The following is a 19,249-nucleotide window of genomic DNA, read 5'->3' on the forward strand; positions in this document are numbered from 1 at the left end:
AGCCCAGGGGTGTGAGGCTGCAGTAAGCTATGATCATGCCACTGCACTCCAGCCTGGGTGACAGACCATGTTTAAAAATATATATAGAGAGATGAAATGATATTATGTCTGAGATTTGCTTCCAAATATGCCTAGGAAGGGAAGAAGTGTTTAGAGATATAGACAAATCAAGATTGTCAAAATGTTAGTAACTGTCAAAGCTTGCTAAGGTAGTTATTCTATTTTTGGATATGTTCGGAATTGTCCAAAGGTTTCCTAAAACTTATGTTTAATATTCTTTTAGGAGAAAGCAATGTTGTAAGATCAAAGAACAGGCCATAACAGCGCACCCAAAAAATTTCAGCATCACCATTCTGAGGGTCAAGAGTCTCCTCCCTTCTATCCGCCAACACTTGAATCAAGGCTATGAAGTAGGTGTTTGTGTTTCCAAGTGTCTCAGGCAAGTAAATGGATAAATTGCACAACTGGATGCAGAACTCACATCTGCCTCATACATAGGCCCCGTGACACCCCACCAGCTCCTTTGCTCCCTCTCTGCCTTTCTCATGCCGTCCCAGAGTCTTGCACTCTACCAAGATGGTGGTGAGTCAGGACAGTGAAACAGGTCGGCTCTTCACTCTAGGAGTGTGCGCGGGCGCCGGGCCGCGCAGGCGCATTACTGCTCCCCTCCCCCGACCTTGGCTGATCGCGCCTGCGCAGTGGGGAGCAGCTCGCGCCTGGGCTTTGGGCTGGCTGCAGTCTGTCCGAGAGCGGCGGAAGCGGCTGGCTCATTTAAGATGAGGCTTCTGCTGCTTCTCCTGGTGGCGGCGTCTGCGATGGTCCAGAGCGAGGCCTCGGCCAATCTGGGCGGCGTGCCCAGCAAGAGATTAAAGATGCAGTACGCCACGGGGCCGCTGCTCAAGTTCCAGATTTGGTGAGTATGTGCACTGCGCCCCGGCCACCCCGCCGCGCCTCTACTCGGCGCCATTGGCTACGCGAGGCCCCGGCTTCGCGGCCTAGATGGCCGCATCTTCGCTGGCCTCGTAGAACGGTGCCGGCGCCCTTCCATAGCCAGCCTTCTCGCGGGCCCTTCTTAGCGCGGTCCGGCCGCCCTCCTTTTCCAGGTACAACTGCTCACTTGTTTTTTGCCTCCTAGAACAGTGGGAATGGGGAAGGAGGGCGCGAGAAGGTTAAATGCCGAAAGGCGAAGACAGGGGAACACCTGTTAGTACGGAGGACCGGTCGGCGGCGTCACGCCATAGCCACCCCGGCTGCCTGCGGAGATGGGGATGAGTAGGCGCCGCGTCGGCGGCGGAGCGCCAAGCGTTTGTCAGTTCACTTTTTGTGCCCTCTTTTCCGGGGTAATGCCGGGCGGCTTCGCTGCCTGGCTAGATGAAGGTTAATTCCTGTCGTTGGAGAGGATCCGGGAGTGACAGACGCCGTTTTTCTCCTGGACTTGCTGGGGGGACTGTTGAGTTTGCGAATGGGGCGTCTGTCAGCTGGAGGGGGTGGAGGGGAGGTCTGGGGATGCTGGTTCTGTTTGCCATTTCCAAAGTGTCAGAAAAGGAGCACGTTGTTCTTCTAAACATTGACAGTTCGCTCGCATTCCTCCCTCACCTGCCTCCCAGGAGTTGCCTGCTCTGGCATCTCGTTCTACCTTTCAGTTGTCTTGTGTATTCAGCAGATCTCGGCAGTTTTCGACAGTGTTCTTTAAATGATTTTGTTTTTAACCTAATCGTTAGAAGCAGGGCAATGATGCATTTTATACGGTAAGTGGGGTTGCGGGTGGGGATTGAAAGGCTCTGAAGATTGGGGAAAAAACACCAAAATTGTAAAATTATAGAAATGAGAATCTTACACCTCCAAAGATGACATTTTCTCAGGATAAACTGACCATCCCAGGATAGCCAGATTAGTAAATCATCAGAGTCTATCAGAACTTGGAATGTTGGTGTTGGACATCATTCATTTAAAACCTTCTTTTAACAACTTCATGTATTAGTATATTAAGGTTTAGATTTTCTACTTCTCCAACTAGCTTTTTACTTACTGAAGACCAAGCAAATCTTTAAAATAATTTTAAAAAATCGGCTTAAGGTGATGTTTGAGTTAGAAAATAAGATGGTGAGACTTTATTTTTTGAGTGAAAACTAAAAACATTGCAATTTCTCCTGATTAAAAACAAACAAGGCTGGGCGTGCTGGCTCACGCCTGTAATCCCAACACTTTGGGAGGCCGAGGCTGGCGGATCACCTGAGGTCGGGAGTTCGAGACCAGCCTGACCAACATGGAGAAACCCCGTCTCTACTAAAAATACAAAAATTTGCCTGGCGTGGTGGCGCATGCCCGTAATCTCAACTACTTGGGAGGCCGAGGCAGGAGAATCGCTTGAACCTGGGAAGCGGAGGTTGCGGTGAGCCGAGATCGGGCCATTGCACTCCAGCCTGGGCAACAAGAGCGAAACTCCGTCTCAAAAAAAAAAAAAAAAAAAAAAAAAAACCTCCCTGTACAGTGTACTATGTGCCTAGAATATATCATCTTTCATGTAATACTGCAAATGGGAGAATGGTTTAACCATTAACTTTTTTCCTTAATTTTTAAATTAGAAGGTGGTAATCATTTTACCAACCTAAAGATTGTTAAGGGTTGTGATACTTACGGATTTAAGTAGTTAAAAAACTGCAGTTTTCAAATTATATAATTTTTCTGTATCCTACTTTATCTCTTGGTTGCATTTTTGCTTTTCCAAAATACCCCTTTTACTTTTGCTTTTTTTGGAACATTTGTCACAATAATTTACCAGGTGTATATTCCACCAAGGCTATTGATAGCAAGGTTTTCAAAATGTGTAAACAAAGGTAGGGAAGGGCATTCAGTCCTTCAAATTAAACTTTAAAAAAAAGTAGTAAGTACTTCAGTTGAACTTTTGATACTCTGTTTTTCTTTGTTTTTAAGTACAGACCTGTCCCAAAAGTCTAATAATTTTCTTATACAGTCACACTGAGCATGTTATATAACAAAAATGCTTCCATTTTTAAAATTATTTTTTTCTGACACTATCCACCGGAGATCATTTTTTGTTTAATCTGTAGATGGGAAATAACTTTATTAATAAGACCCACCAAATACAGATCAACTTAGCTTGTTTAGCTTTTAACCCCAGAGATTAATCTGTTTATGGTAAAGTGAATATTGGGTTTCTGGTTTCGCTAGAATCTTGTGGACATTAATTTGCAAGTTTGTTTGAGAAAGGACAGGAAGCTAATACATTTGAGGATAAACATGAGAATTGTAAAATTCCATTTGAAGTCAGTATTATAAAATGCAGTTTTTCATTAATTACCACTGCTAACAATCAAAACAGAACTATTTTACCTTCATTTCCACTGACTTTTTCCCCTTATATTGATCATGAGTACTTCATCAAAAATAACTATACCTCAATATATCTATCACCTGGTAATTGTACCACCTTTGCAATTGTTAGTCAACAAAATAGCAACATAGTGCTGAGAGATCAAGCTTGTAGAGTACCTTAAGACAGTTTCGTATTCTCGTTTTTTTTTTCCCTTTCTTTCTTCCTTTTTTTTTTTTTTTTTTTTTGCTGAGGCAGAGTCTCGCTGTGTCACCCAGGCTGGAGTGCAATGGCATGATCACGGAGGCTTGACTTCCTGAGCTCCAATGATCCTCCCACCACAGCCTCCCAAGTAGCGGGGACTGCAGACGTGCACTACCACGCCTGGCTAATTTTCGTATTTTTTGTAGAGACCTGGTCTTGCCATGTTGCCCAGGCTGTGTGTAATACCTGCTATATGCCAGGAATTAAGCATGCTAAAGATGTGACCATCTCAGGAAGCCTACCAGACTGGCATAGTATTACTTGTGTATCTGAGTCTGTGGTTTATTATATCGATTGAGCAATATAATTAGATACTTTTGATTATATTGGCATCATACTTGGAAAAAAATTTATTCCACTTATTTGGACGTTTAACATTTAACATAGAAAAAGGAAGTTCTCTAATTAGAGCTTAAAATTCCATTGTTTTTGAGACAGAGTGTTGCTCTGTCGCCCAAGCTGGAGTGCAGTGGTGTGATCTCAGCTCACTGCAAACTCTGCCTCCTGGACTCAAGAGATTCTCATGCCTCAGCCTCCTGAGTAGCTGGAACTGCAGGTGTGCACCACCACGCCTGGCTAATTTTTGTATTTTTAGTAGAGACGGGGTTTCACCGTGTTGGCCAGGCTGATCTTGAACTCCTGACCTTAAAGTGACCTACCCACCTTGGCGTCCCAAAGTGCTAGGATTACAGGTTTGAGCCACTGCCCCCGGCTGAAATTCTCTTTTCGTGTTTTCCTTTTATTGATTTTTATAAATTTGTATTGATAGTTACTCTTAGGCATGATGTTTGTCATACATACTTTACTTTCTCCATATATGCGATTTAACATGTAATCAGATCTACAGCATTTAATTAGTTGCAGTTTAAAGAGATTATTGGCTACAACCCTTTACAGTTAATATTTACTTGAACATTTGACAACTGAATTGCTGAGAATTGTAGATTAAATGAAATTGAGATTTCAAAACATAAGTAGAATATGGCAGGATTTTCAAAGTTTTGTTAGTTTGAGAATCTACTGCTGTAATTTTAGGACAGCCAACTTCTAAATGTAGTTTTAAGAGGTAAATGAAACAACTGTTACCAAAACAGATTTTTATTTAAATTTACAACTACTCAGCCTTGGCTTTCATAGTATGACAGCAAGAAAATAAAGACCTAAGGTTGATTTGGATGTTGATACTCATCAAGATTGGTAGTAAAATGCTGAATTGGAGAAATTGTGAGTTACAGAGATCATATTGGTTACTGTAGACTTGATATTTGCATATTCAACAGATATTGGAGCACTTACTCTGTGCAGGCACTTTGCTTCCTGCAGAGAATTCAATTCAGTGCTCTCATGGACTTCACAGGCAAGAGCAGTGCAGCCATTAATCCATGGACTGACCACACACATAAAATTCAATTTGTGTTAAGTGCTGTGAAGAAAGATTATGTGGTGGTATGAGATACCTAGTCGGGATCGGGGAAGGTTTCCTTGAGGAAATGAACTTTGAAATACCAAGTCGGGATCAGGGAAGGTTTCCTTGAGGAAATGAACTTTGAACTGAGATTCGAAGGATAAGATTTATTTGGCGGGAACTTTCCAGGCAATGGGAATAACACGTTCAGTGTACTTATAGTAGGAAAGACCACAGTTTTACCAGAGAAGCCTAAGCCTACTGACCTGAGACCTAAAAGAAGGTGCCGTTAAGAGCTTGAGGGTCTGGCAGGCCATGCTTAACAAAGACCGTTTGGTTTCCATTTGGAAAAGACATTCCAGGAGACAAAGAATTGATGGGAAACCATTTAGGGCGGCTTTTGGAGTTGTCCAGGCAAGAGATGATGGAACTTGGAAAAGTAAGGAGGTGGTAGAAATAGAAAGAGATGTATTTGAGAGATCTTTATGTGGTAAATTTAACAGCTCTTAATGATGAATTGTGTATGTTTGTGGGGAAAGAGAGGTGGCATGAAGTCAAAGATAGTGGTGGCATGAAGAAAAGAGGTGGCATGAAGTCAAAGAGAGATGTCAAAGATGATTCCTGAGTTCTGTGGTGATGCTACACCATTCACTGGAATGATAATTAAAATAAAAAGTTTTATGAATGTTTTTGGTGGGAGGGAAGGAATCCTGATTTTTGAAGACTGAGGACGTAGTAGCCAGGGGAAAACCCCCACAAAGAAATTTTTATCTCCAAAATAGCCATGATAACTGAAACTCAAAAACTTAAATTAACAGTTACTTTATTACATCAAACCTAAAATATATAATGGATTGTAAGATGTACCATGATTTTGTATGCCATTTAGAAGAAAAAAATACTGCCATTTAAATGGACACACTAATGATTATAAGATAAATCCTGTGGCTTTTTTTGTTTGTTACTGTTTTTTTAATTTATAGAGATGCTACATATAGCCAGGTTTAGTGGCTTACACCTGTAAATTCCAGCTACTCAGGAGGCTGAGGTGGGAGGATCACTTGTGGCCAGGAGTTCAAGACCAGCCTGGGCAACATAGCGAGACTTTGTCTCTAATTTTAAAAAAAGAAAAATTAGAGATGCTAAATATGGAAAAGTATGCTTATTGGTATCAATGAAATAAAGGAGTAGTAAGAAGTTGGTGTAGATAGCAGATTAGTAGTAGTAGAGTGTTACCATTAAAAAAATAGCTGCAGCATCTAATTGAACACCTTGCACATAATAGTTGTTTCCACTTAATAATGAATTAAGTACTCAGTTCAAAGCTTTTAGATATAGGTAAACATGACTGAATGATCTTAAAGGTTTTTATCCTTTTACAGAAAATTGAAACATAATTTCCTAACAGTTTGCCATTAAGGCAAATGCTGGACAATGAGTTGAATATATTATTTAGAAATACCAAGATAACCCCTAAATTTTGATCAGTACAATTACTGGGAAATTGCTTGTATACTGGACTAGCAGTTCAGAGGCCTAGATTCTTACTGTATGTGCCTCTTCTCTGAATGACACTAGATACAGTATTTAATCTCTCTGTTTTTTGTTTGTGTGTTTGTTTGTTTGTTTGTTTTTGAAACAGAGCCTTGCTGTGTCCTCTAGGCTGGGGTGCAGTGGCACAATCTCAGCTCACTGCAACCTCCACCTAGCAGGTTCAAGCGATTGTCCTGCCTCAGCCACCTGAGTAGCTGGGATTACTGGTGTGCATCACCATGCCCAGCTACTTTTTGTATTTTTTGTAGAGATGGGGTTTCACCGTGTTGGCCAGGCCGGTTTCAAACTCCTGGCCTCAAGAGATCTGCCCACCTAGGCCTCCCAAAGTGTTGGGATTACAGATATGAGCCACTTTGGTCCAGTATTTAATCTCTTTAGCTCTCAGTTTACTCATTTGTAAAATGAAGATGTTCACCTGTAAAACAAGGATGATTGCATTCCAGTTTACCTCTGATATTCTGTTATTTTATTTTGTACTGTTAAGAGGTGTAAAGTAAAAAAGTGAAAGCATGTATACATGTTCATCTTTTCTTTCTTTGTCACTTAAGGGTGTAGTTGGAGCCCTCTGGTTCTACAGTTGCTTTTGAGGATTTAGTCATAAATTCTTTGCCTAGGCCAGTGTCCAGAAGAATATTTCCTAGGTTTTCTTCTAAGATTTTTATAGTTTGAGGTCTTACATTTAAATCTTTAATCCATCTTGAGTTGATTTTGGTATATGGTGAGAGGTGGGGGTCCAGTTTCATTCTTTGCATATGATTAGCCAGTTTTCCCAGCACCATTTATTGATTAGGAGGTCCTTTCCCCATTTTTGGTTGTAGGTGTGTGGCTTTATTTCTGGGTTCTCTGTTCTGTTCCATTGTTCTATGTGTCTATTTTTGTACCAGTACCATGTTGTTTTGGTTACTGTAGCTTTGTAGTATAGGATTGCTTTGGCAGTTTTGGCTCTTTCTTAGTGCTATATGAATTTTAGAATAGTTTTTTCTAATTCCATGAAAAATGATGTTGGTAAGTTGATAAGAATTGTGTTGAGTCTTCAAGATTCCTTTGGGCAGTCTGGACATTTTAATGATGTTGACACTTAGAATCCATGAACATGGAATGTTTTTCCATTTGTTTGTGTCATCTATGATTTCTTTCAGCAGTGTTTTGTAGTTCTCCTTATAGAGTCTTCCATCTCCTTGATTAGAAGTATTCCTAGGTATTTTATGTCTTTTGTGGTTATCATAAATGGGATTGCATTTTTTATTTGTTTTTTCCACTTGAACGTTATTGTTGTATAGAAATGCTACTCTTTTTTTTTTTGAGACAGGGTCTTGTTCTGTTGCCCAGGCTGGAGTCGCTAGGTTTCATAATGTCAAACTATAACAAAATCAGTTAAGTGGCACAATCACAGCTTACTGCAGCCTCAACACCTGGGCTCAGTTGATCCTCCGGCCTCATCCCTGGAGTAGCTAGGACTATAAAGTGTGTGCCATCACAACTGGTGCTACTCTGATTTTCGTACGCTGAAACTTGACTGAAGTAATTTACCTGATTTGGGAGCCTTTTGGCAGAATCTGTAGGGTTTTCTAGGTGTAGAATTATACATCAACAGTAGACTGGTGGCGGTGGCTCACGCCTGTAATCTCCACACTTTGGGAGACCAACGTGGGAGGATCACTTGAGCTCAGAAGTTTGAGACCAGCCTGGACAACATGGTGAAACCTTGTCTGTACTAAAAATAAAAATACAAAAATTAACTGGGCATGGTGATGCATGCCTGTAATCCCAGCTATTCGGGAGGCTGAGGCAAGAGAATCGCTTGAACCCCAGAGACAGAGGCTGCAGTGAGCCAGGATGGTGCCACTGCAGTCCAGCCTGGGTAACAGAGTGAGACTCTGTCTCAAAAAAAAAAAGAAAGAAAGAAAGAAAAGAAATCGTCAACACAGACACATATTTGATTTCCTCTTTTCCCATTTGGATAACTTATTTCTTTCTCTCGCCTGATTCTTCTGCCTAGGACTTCTAGTATTATGTTGAATAGGAGTGGTGAGAGTAGACATCCTTGTTTTGTTCCAGTTCTTAGGGGGAATGCTTTCAACTTTTGCCCATTCGGTATGATGTTGGTTATGGGTTTGTCAGAGATGGCTCTTACTATTTTGAGGTATGTTCCTTTGTTTAAGTTGTTGAGGGTAAAACTTAAGTTTTGAATACACTGCGCCATCAGTAACTTTTCGGCCTGGCCTTTGTGCCTCTACAGGTGGGACTATAAACTTCCAGAATTCTCTGTGCTACTGCTAGTCTTTTTCCTGCTGCCCTGAAACTCTGACACACCCTTGCTACTTACTCTGTTGATGTTTTCTTTTTCTTTTTTTAAGACTGGGTCTCACTCTGTCACCCAGGCTGGAGTGCAGTGGTGCAGTCATTGCTCACTGTAGCCTCGACTGCCCAGGCTCAAGTCATTCTCCCACCTCAACCTCCCAAGTAGCTGGGACTACAGGCACGCACTACATGCCTGGCCAATTTTTGTATTTTTTTGTAGAGGGGAGGTTTCACCATGTTGGCAAAGCTGATCTTGAACTCCTGGGCTCAAGCAGTCCTGCCTCAGCCTTCCAAAGTTTCGAGATTACAGGCAGGAGCCCCCTCGCCCAGCCTTGGTGTTTTCTTTCTTTTTAACACGTCCTCTGTCAGGATATAGAGAGTTGGGAATGGGAGCATGGATAGCATCTTACTTCACTGAAGTTGACCAGCTATTCGGTTCTCCCTTTGGGATGAGCCTTAGATCTGTGAGCTTTCAGATAGAAATTTTCCTGAAGCAGAGTTTAGGTAATTTTTCTTAATCTTGACCTTTCTGTCTACCTTATAATTAATACAGTTTTCTCCTAGATTTTGTCATTAGGTTGTTGGTTAAAGTGTCAGTGTTTGGTAGGATTTAGTTTTGTGAATTTTTGTGATTTCAGAATTTGAGTAAGCATTTGATAGGGGCTATGTACCAAAATTACATTACACTGGAGAATTTCATTAGTTTAATGTTTTAAAAGGTAATTTTGGCTGGTAGAAAAAAATGAAGAACAGAGTGAATGATATCAAAGATTCCTAGTAGTTATGTGAATGAAAATGGAACCCAACTGTTTTACTTATGATTGGTCTCTATTGTCATATTACAGTGCTTACTTTTGAAGGTAGCTTAACTAATTTTGTTATAGTTTGGCATTATGAAACCTAGCATTTGTACCACAAGCAAGACAGTGTTTTCATTAGGTATAAAGGTACCCTTTTCTTTTCATTTTGACAAGGTATTCATTTGATAAGTAGTTGTGTCATTAAGCAGAACTACTTATGGTTGATTTGATTTGGTTATCTCAGCACTACAAATTCAGGATGTCACTGTGTTTGATTTTTCTTCAAGTTTGCATCTTAGTAACCAGAAACAGTCTTAACATTTCGATCAGTCTATTAGACTGGGTTCATGTTTCATTATTTTCAATTTTGCTGGTAGAGAGAAGGAAAGGATAGAATATACATAATTGATGACCTAAGAGAAGTGTGATAGAAAGATACACCAGTGAAATTATTGTTCTTTCTCTCCTTGCTCTTTAATTTGTGTTTGTAATTTGTGCACTGCTTTCTGGGCTTGCTTCTGCATTACCTTATAATTGTTCCCCAGGGTTTGCTGTGTATTTGTCTCTCTGAAATTAGATTGTGAACTCCTTCAGGAAAGGAGACTAAAAAATGTTTTACTAACATTTAAAGTATCCAGATGCTGTTAACATTTTTCTAATAATGGTGATAACCTACCTACATACATGTGTCACTTTTACATGCCTTATCTCTTGAGTACTCTGAGAACTACCTGTGTATTGCAGGTGTCATCCTCCTCATTGTACAGGTGTGGATACTGTGACAAAAGAAGGTTAATGGACTTGACCATTGTCTTGTTGGTCAGTGAGAGAGCTGATTTCCTGACTCTGTATTTAATGGTCTTGCCACAGTACTATTGCATCATGAGTCATGTGTGTGCGTGTATTTGTTTTTTCTTTTTAAAATAGTAATAACCTTTATTTAAAATAGTTTTTAATTTAGGAAAGCTAATTTTACATGAGTTTCCAACAATTATTAGAGTCAGAAACAAAATAAAATCAGAAAATCTTTTGTAGAAAAAATACACAAAGAACATTTCTACATGTGAAAAAGCGGTAAACAGTGTTAACATCCAAGTTTTTAGTCTCAATTCCACATCTAGTGAACACCACTATCAACCTTGAGATCTAATTTGTTCTTGTCATTCTTCACTGATTAGATGAAATATGTTAAGGTGTCTTTTTCACTCACTGGAATAGACCTAAAGTGGCAACCAACTATCTCAACAAGTTATGCTTTATTAAGTCCTGGTCTGGTTGGTGGCTTTAAGTGTCTTTTGTATCTCCTAAGTGTATTTACTTGTAATTGGTATAAATCAACCTCTGGGGTATCAAATCTTGAACAGGTGAATCACCTCCATCATCATCACTCCCTTTTCTCTTTCTTCTGTTTCGAATACTCTGAATTAAGTTTTTATGATAGTCACATATGTAAAGATGCCTGCGCTCTTATCCAGCTTGATCTTCACCTTCTGGGATATGCTCTTCTGTATCCTCTTGCTGAAGCTGGCGTTGCCTGCCGCCCTACCGCACCGCTCACCATCCTCCGCAGGCAGCACTGTTGCCAGGAGCCCGGCCTGGCCGCCCCCGGGGGCCCAGCCGCTGAGACCGCCCCTGCGCCCCTCAGCTCCGATTTCGCGGACGAGGCAGTGGCAACCACAGCGGCCACTGCGGCTGCCGCCTCCCCACTGCGGTTCACCTCATCAGGCGTGAAGCCGTTCATGTCTCCGAGCTCCGGGGTACCGGTGCTGACAGAAATCCCCACTCTCCTGGCCGCTCCGTCTGCGGCAATTCACTCTGCACACCAAGTTAGCTGCATGGCAGAACACCAACTGGGCCTGCTGCTGCTGGCGCCGAAACAGTGGACAGTGCCGAGGGCCGGGACGCAGAGTCGAGCGTCTCCTGGAGTGGAGACCGAGCTCACTGTCACATGGGGTTTTCAGCCTTTTTTTGTTTTTGTTTTTTGAGACAGAATCTCACTCTGTCGCCCAGGCAGGAGTGCGGTGGCGCAATCTTGGCTCACTGTCACCTCCGCCTCCCGGCTCAAGCGATTCTCCTGCCTCAGCCTCCTGAGTAGCTGGGATTACAGGCGCCGGCCACCGCGCCCAGCTAATTTTTGTATTTTTAGTAGAGACAGGGTTTGGCCATGTTTATCAGGCTGGTATCAAACCCCAGACCCTAAGTGATTGGCCCTCCCCGGCCTCCCAAAGTGCTGGGATTACAGGTATGAGCCACCACACCCGGCTATATATATATTTTTTAATGTTGGTCATTCTTTCTGATGTTAAGACATATCCTTTGAGGATAGATTTTGGTGTCATATAATTTGGGTGGTCTCACATAATTTCGATTCATATTCTGGATCAGCCACCTATTAGTTATATGACTAAAACAAGTTCACCTATCTGAGTTTATTTGCTCATTTATAAAGTGGGCATGATAGAACTTCACAGGATTGTCTTGAGGGTTTAGTAAGAATATAGCTAGCTAGCTAGTTTGTTCAAGGACATAGGTATCTGATAAATCTTAATGTTGTTTCTCCTGTTGGTGAGTCAGAACAGAAATAAGAGTTGAAACTGTTGGTAAGCCTATTTTGTCCATCTTATTTTGCCCATAGTTAAAAAGCCACTTTTGTTTTATTCTGCACAAAGTTCATTTTGTTTTAGCTTTTATTCTTTTAATTAGACATATTGTCTAAAACCAAAAAGTCATGTTTCTGAAGCAGAATTTTTAAAAGATACTTTATATTTCTCATTAAGATTGTTTGTGACTCTAGACAGAATCCCTCCCCACACACAAACTCCAGCTTATCTTATTTTTCAAGATCTAAGTTAGAGTTCTTGGCATTATTCACATTTTTACTGTATCTTCTTGAAAGAGTCTGAAAGATTTATAGATTTTTGAGCAGAATTAGACATAAAAAAACTGTCATAGTTTGGTGTTGCTATAATAGAATGTCACAGACAAGGTAATTTATAAAGAAAAATTTCTTTCTCATAGTTCTGGAGGCTGGGAAGTCCACTGTCAAGGTGCTGGCATTTGGTGAGGGCCTTCTTGCTGAGTCAGCTCATGGTGGACGGTCAAAGAGAGGGCAAGCGAAAGCAGGTGATTGAACTTGCAGCCTCACCTCCCATTAGACCCTGCCTCCCAACGGTGTTACATTAGGATTATTTTCATCCTATGCTTTTTGTAGGACATATTCAAACCATAGCACAACATACTTGTTAAAATTTTAAGTCACTGTTAAAGCATGTTTCTTTGTTATATGTGGAAAGCATTGCCTAGTAATAACTTACTAGTCTTAAGGTAGTTTTCTGAAAAAAAAAATATGAGTGGACATAGTACAAACATCTTAATACATTTTTTGATTTGTTTCGTGGAGTGTTATGTGATATAAATTGCAGTTGCACAAAAGCGAATAAAGGAAGATAATTGTAAAATCTGATGCAGCAAAGGTTAAATATTTTAGGGACATTCTCTTCACTAAATTATGCAGAAGATGGGAACATTTTGGTTTTTTGTTTGTTTGTTTGTCTGTTTTTTAGAGAAAAAGACCCAGAGATGATTGAGAGGTTCGGGTTAATTAACATGATGGTGCATTCATCTCATTAGGTTTCTTAAGATTCTCAACACATGGTGTGTTGGCCACTTGATTGATTCACAGGTTTTTTGGAGAGAGGATCTTTGCAAGATGGCTCTTCTGCTCTTGAAGACTGGCAGTAGTTACAGGTACAGATAGATATGTTACTGGTTTTGTACAAGATGCAAAAGATGAATGGTAGTGAAGCCACCCTGGCCACAGGAGAAAGCACATGCAGTTATTCATCAAGGGACAATACACTTTAGGTTTATTTTTTTTTAAATCCAAGGCTTTGGGATCAAGAGAAGGTAAGGTGCTATTGAACAGTTTTGAGTATTGGCACCACAGTGCCAGAAAAAGATAAATTGGGCTTATAGATGCTGTTATAGTAAACATTATAAAATGAGAATGCTAACAAGTACAAAGAAAATAGATATATAAAACTTTTATTCAAGTTAGCTGGCTATTCTGTTGGAGATTCTTAGGAGCTGTGAATGGAGGCAGGTGGGGGATGACTAGTGAGAGGAGGCTCAAGTGAGGCACATCCTTCCTATTAGTAATTCTTAGAAGCTACAGATTAGCTTGTCAGATTTAAAATGTTAGTCAAAATAAATATACCTGAAGTTTCTTGCTTGGAAAAGCAGGGCAGATGTGACTAGAAATGGAGGTGGGGTTTTTTGTTTTTTTTTTAATGGAGGATTTTAGAAGGCAGTAGTGTAGAATTTAAAGCTAGAAAGGATCTTACACATGAAAATACAAAAAGTAGACTTTGTAGGTTTATCTAAGATTTTTATTTAGTGACAGAGCTAGAACTAGGATCCAGGGTTTCTCTTTCATGGTTAGTTCAGCTAGGAAGAATATTTAAAGAAGCCAGAGTAATTAAGATGAACCTTGATAGGTATAGGAAAGAGGTAAGAGAACAAAAATCCAGTAGGTAAGAAGATGGAAGAACTTTAAAATCATTTTTATAAGAAATGGATATTATTTATTTAGAATTTATGAGATGTTTCACAGAGGGCTTGAAGTGGGAAAATAATTGAAATTATATAGACCATATAAATACTTCTATAAAACATTTGTTAAAATTGATTCTATAATTCATTGTCATTTGAATAAAGTGGGCCTGTGTCAATATTAATCACGTGCTATTTGAATGTCTACTTTCAAGTAGCTGGGACTACAGGTGCATGCCACCATGCCCAGTTAATTTTTGTATTTCTTGTAGAGACGGGGTTTCACCATGTTACTCAGGCTGGTTTTGAACTCCTGAGCTCAAGCAATACACCTGCCTTGGCCTCCCAAAGTGCTGGGATTACAGGCGTGAGCCACTGCACCCAGCCAAAGTGAGAAATGGTTTTACACAGGTGAATACTATGATGGAATCTACACTCAGGCAGCTGAATTGATTGGAGGAAGGATAGGTGGAAAGCAGCATACCAATTATAATAGTTGAAAGGCAGCTATGGGCATGTGGTGGTAAGCCCAGTTGTAATAGAAAAAGCAAATAACGGAGCTGAGTTGGAGGACTGTTTTGGGAGATGCAGGCTGGATATGTAAGGAATATTATATTCAGAGTGCATTTGTTTCTCTCAGTCTGTGTTCCTTTTGTTCCTCATCTCTTTCCAGCCTGTGTTTCTTATAACTAGTCTTAAATCTCTTCTGTTATTTAGTAATGATGGAAATGCTAAAAAAAAAAAAAAAAAAAATTGTTTTAACAAATTCAGGAAAGGCATGGTAACTCATGCCTATAATCGTAGCACTTTGGGAGGCCAAAGCAGGAGGATCACTTGAGGCCAGGAGTTTGAAACCACCTTGGGCAACATAGTGAGATCTCATCTCAACAAAAAATTTAAAAATAGCTGGGCATGGTGGCACATGCCTATGGTACCAGTTATTGAGGAGACTGAGGCAGAAGGATCGCTTATTTCCTGTTTATCTTGCACTTTTACCTGTTGGTTGTAGATTGATTTCAGGTGACATTTGAATAAACCCAATAAAGAAGCCAGGACCCTCCATGTCTTAGAAGCCATGTTAGGCTCATTTTGTGTGTATTTCTACACTGGTAGACACTGTAATGCTCTAAGAGTGAGAAAGCTGTAAGAGAAATCACCTGGTCTCATATACTACAGTTCCTTAACCTGATAAGCTACTATTTGTGTAGTGTTGCTTTTGCAACTTAAAAAAAAAAAAAAACAACAAAAAAAAACTGAGCACGCTTTTTGTCTTCATTCAAAGTGTTTGCACCTGTTTTTGTTTGTTTGTTTTGGTTTGGTTTGGTTTGGTTTTTGACAGTCTCACTGTCTCCCAGGCTGGAGTGCTGGAGTGCTGGAGTGCAGTGGTACGGTATTGGCTCACTGCAACCTCCGCCACCTGAGTTGAAGTGATTCTCATGCCTCAACCTCCCAAGTAGCTGGGACTACAGGCACGCGCCACCATGCCCTGCTAATTTTTATATTTTTAGTAGAGACAGGGTTTCACCATGTTGACCAGGCTGGTCTCAAACTCCTGACCTCAGGTGATCCACCCGCCTCAGCCTCCCAGAGTGCTAGGATTACAGCACTGCACTGGCCGATAGTCACTTTTTAAAATCCCAATTCTTCATTTCTAGAGAAGGAACTCTGTTTGGATCTTCTTGTTACAGGTTTGTATTTCTGGAACATAAGCTATGGCAAGGAATTGGGCCTTGTTGTGTAAATGGGACCCAACGCTATGCGTGGATGGCTCTTGTGAATCAAACGGGAGAGTGAATTGGAGAGATTGTGAAAATAGAAAACCACAAACAAGTATTTATTTTGTAACAGTAAATATCTGAGATCTTGTTCATGTTGTCTTTTAATGCAGATGCGAGAGATTGGGGTTTATGATGGGCCCAGGTTTGATATAAGTAGGCATTTGACTCCAATTAGCAGCAAATGTAATAGAGAAGGTAAAAGTGGGATGGTTGGCACTATGAATTAGGACACTGAACACATATTGCTCTGTCATCCAGGCTAGAGTGCAGTAGTGTGATCTCAGCTCTCTGTAGCCTTGGCTCCTTAGACTCAAATGATCCTCCCACCTCAGCCTCCCGAGTAACTGGTACTTCAGATATGTGGTACCATACCTGGCTAATTTTTTCTTTTTTTTTTTTGTAGAGATGGAGTCTCACTGTATTGCCTAGGCTGGTCTTGAACTCCTGGGATCAAGTGATCCTCCTGCCTCAGCATCCCAAAGTGCTGGGATTACAGATGTGAGCCACGATGCCCAGACTATGATAGACTTTAAAAAGCACAAAATCAATTTGAAATAGCATGGACAACAGATTTTGCTGTATTTTTGAAATTTCCTTTCTGTTATGCATAGATCATCTAATATGTAAGCAAGATCTTCTTTTAGAAAAGTATTGTTTCCAAAATATTTTAAATCAAGCAATTGCAACAGTTGATTCCGTATAGTAAGGTATATCTGTATTACTAGAAAGGGATTTGCAAAGTGATAGCACTTAAACTTAAGATTTCTTAGCCAGGTGTGGTGGCGGGCACCTGTAGTCCCAGCTACTTGGGAGGCTGAGGCAGGAGAATGGCCTGAACCCGGGAGGTGGAGCTTGTGTGAGCCGAGATCGCACCATTGCACTCCAGCCTGGGTGACAGAGCGAGACTCCGTCTCAAAAAAAAAAAAAAAAAAAAGATTTCTTTTCGGCTGGGCATGGTGGCTCATGCCTGTAATCCCAGCACTTTGGGAAGCCGAGGCGGGTGGATCATGAGGTCAGGAATTCGAGACCAGCCTGGCCAACATGGTGAAACCCCATCTGTACTAAAAATACAAAAAAAATTAGCTGGGCACGGTGGCCGGCGTCTGTAATCCCACCTATTCAGGAGACTGAGGCAGGTGAATCGCTTGAATGCGGGAGGCAGAGTTTGCAGTGAGCCGAGATCGCGCCACTGCATGCTAGCCGGGGCGACAGAGTGGTGAGACTGTCTCAAAAAAAAAAGAAAGAAAGAAAGATTTTTTTTCAGGAGTTAGGTTTAATTCCTAAGGACATTTAGTCCGGGGCAGAAGGATAGGCAGCTGATGCAACATTTTTAGTATGTTCATATATTTATTTGGAGGTGTACTGGGAGAGGCAGTTTTGACTCATTGATCCAAAAAGAGTGGAATAATTTGAAAGAACTGGGTGAGATGGTAGAGGTGATGGTTACTAGCTCTTTACCATGTATACCTTTAACATTTGTCCACCTTGGTATGTTACATTTTGGAAAACATCTGTTAGCAGTAGTGATTGCTGCTTCACAACAGAAAAATTATTTTAGGGAAAGCAATTATATAGGAAAAAAGGTTCCTTGGTTTTCACAAGTCTGGAAGCAAACATAAGGAGGAATATGCATAAGTAAACTTGTCTAAAAATATGTTGTGGCTGTCTTATAAACTGCTTTATTTTTCAGAAGTAAGAAAAGTTCAGATTTAAAGTCTTTTTTGGAATCTGAGATTATTAGCTAAATTCTATTTGGAGTTTCACACAAAGGTCTAAGACTTAACTGAAGATTATAGGGCCTGATGAACCAAGTAGATTTATGCTTGTAAACACATTAGCCAGAAAAGTGGGTAACTAGGGGGAATCTGACTGTTAGTTCAGCCTGCGCGTATGCACATCTCTGGTTGAGTCTCTTAGGGTTTCCCTTAAGGGACTTCTTGGGGCTCATAAGCTTGGTCCTCTCAGAAGAATCTCTATATCTTCATCATGGAAGAACCCAGGAGGCCAGTTGTATAGGTACCTGATGGCGGCATTGTGGACAAAGGGAACTTACTTCCTGGACATATGAAGGATAGCTCTTGAAACATCTAATTGTTAAATTTGGGGTCTAGTGGAAAGGGCCTAGGACCCCAAATCACAAAGACTGTGTTCTGGTCCCATCCCTGGCACTCAGTGAGGACAGGACCGTATCTGTGTTACTCACCACTAAATACTCATTGCCTACTACAGTGCTTACCATGTAATAAATAGGCATTCAGTAAATATTTGAGTGAGCGAAATAATACATTGGATGCATAACTTCGGAAAAGTCACGTTATCTCTCTGGGTTTCATTCCCACCCCCCCCCCCATCTATAAAATACAAGTTTTGACTAACCAAGTCTCTAATTCTCAAATTACTGCATTAAAAGTTAGAAAGATACAATTATTTTAGATAATCAACTCCATTGTAAACACCAGTGCAAAATTGGGCATTGATATGTGGTGGCATTTCTTGGTTTTAAGGTAGTTAGGCTTATAGGTTATCTAGATTATTTTTGTAAAACAAAAGCAATATTAAACATTTTTTTATATTTGCCTTTGCTTTTTTTGGTATAAAGAAAGGATTAATAAAATTTTTTGCAGATAAAGCAATTGTGGCAGAATATTATTAACATGTGATGAATCCAGATGAAATATTTATGTAAGATCTTTATTCTTACAACTTTTCTGTAAATTTGAAATTATATTAAATTAGTAATTTGAACTCAGAAAAGCCCAGCATGTAGTGAGAAAGAATAAAAAGTACAACAATGATAATAATAAAACATTAGGTGGATGTTAAGGATAGTATTTGGAGATTCATAAGTTCACTTAAGTATAGAGATTTGTATCTCTTTGCAAAATATTTAGACTTGTGAGGGACATTCATTCTAAATGTAAAGGAAATATTCACTGTAAAGAAAGACTGGTGAATTTCTCACTTACAGTTCCCCCACACACCCCCCCGCCCCGCAAAAAAAACACAGGTTTTCTTAAATTGAGATCTACTAATATTTTTTACCATTTTACCCTGTCAGCTAGAAACTCCATGCTGTTCCTTTGGCTTGGTAGTAGTGGTTATCATTTTTTTTCCTTGATTGACAAAAGCTGGCACCTCAGATTTTACTGTAACTTAATTACTGACCCTGCTTCCTCTGCACCAAGTGGTACCTTATGATATTATCTGTTCCTTAACTTAGAATTTAGTGAACTTTAGTGTTTAACAATATTACCTGAATTTG

At 40.3% G+C, this 19,249-nt stretch overlaps 1 protein-coding gene and 1 pseudogene across 1 annotated transcript in view; one reads left to right on the forward strand and one right to left on the reverse strand.

Moving 5' to 3' along the window:
* The first annotated feature begins 715 nt into the window (after positions 1 to 715).
* The window catches only part of SELENOT (selenoprotein T), a 29,665-nt gene continuing 11,131 nt past the window's right edge, over positions 716 to 19,249 (forward strand). Inside the window, exon 1 of the mRNA XM_032173840.2 lies at positions 716 to 913. Coding sequence (XP_032029731.1) covers positions 777 to 913 — 137 coding nt within the window. The 5' untranslated portion in view covers positions 716 to 776. The remainder of the gene's footprint in view (positions 914 to 19,249) is intronic.
* Positions 10,776 to 11,399, reverse strand: LOC131380984 (histone deacetylase complex subunit SAP30-like; annotated as a pseudogene).

The sequence above is a fragment of the Hylobates moloch genome, unplaced genomic scaffold (genome assembly GCF_009828535.3).
Source record: "Hylobates moloch isolate HMO894 unplaced genomic scaffold, HMol_V3 SCAFFOLD_13, whole genome shotgun sequence".
Taxonomy (NCBI): domain Eukaryota; kingdom Metazoa; phylum Chordata; class Mammalia; order Primates; family Hylobatidae; genus Hylobates; species Hylobates moloch.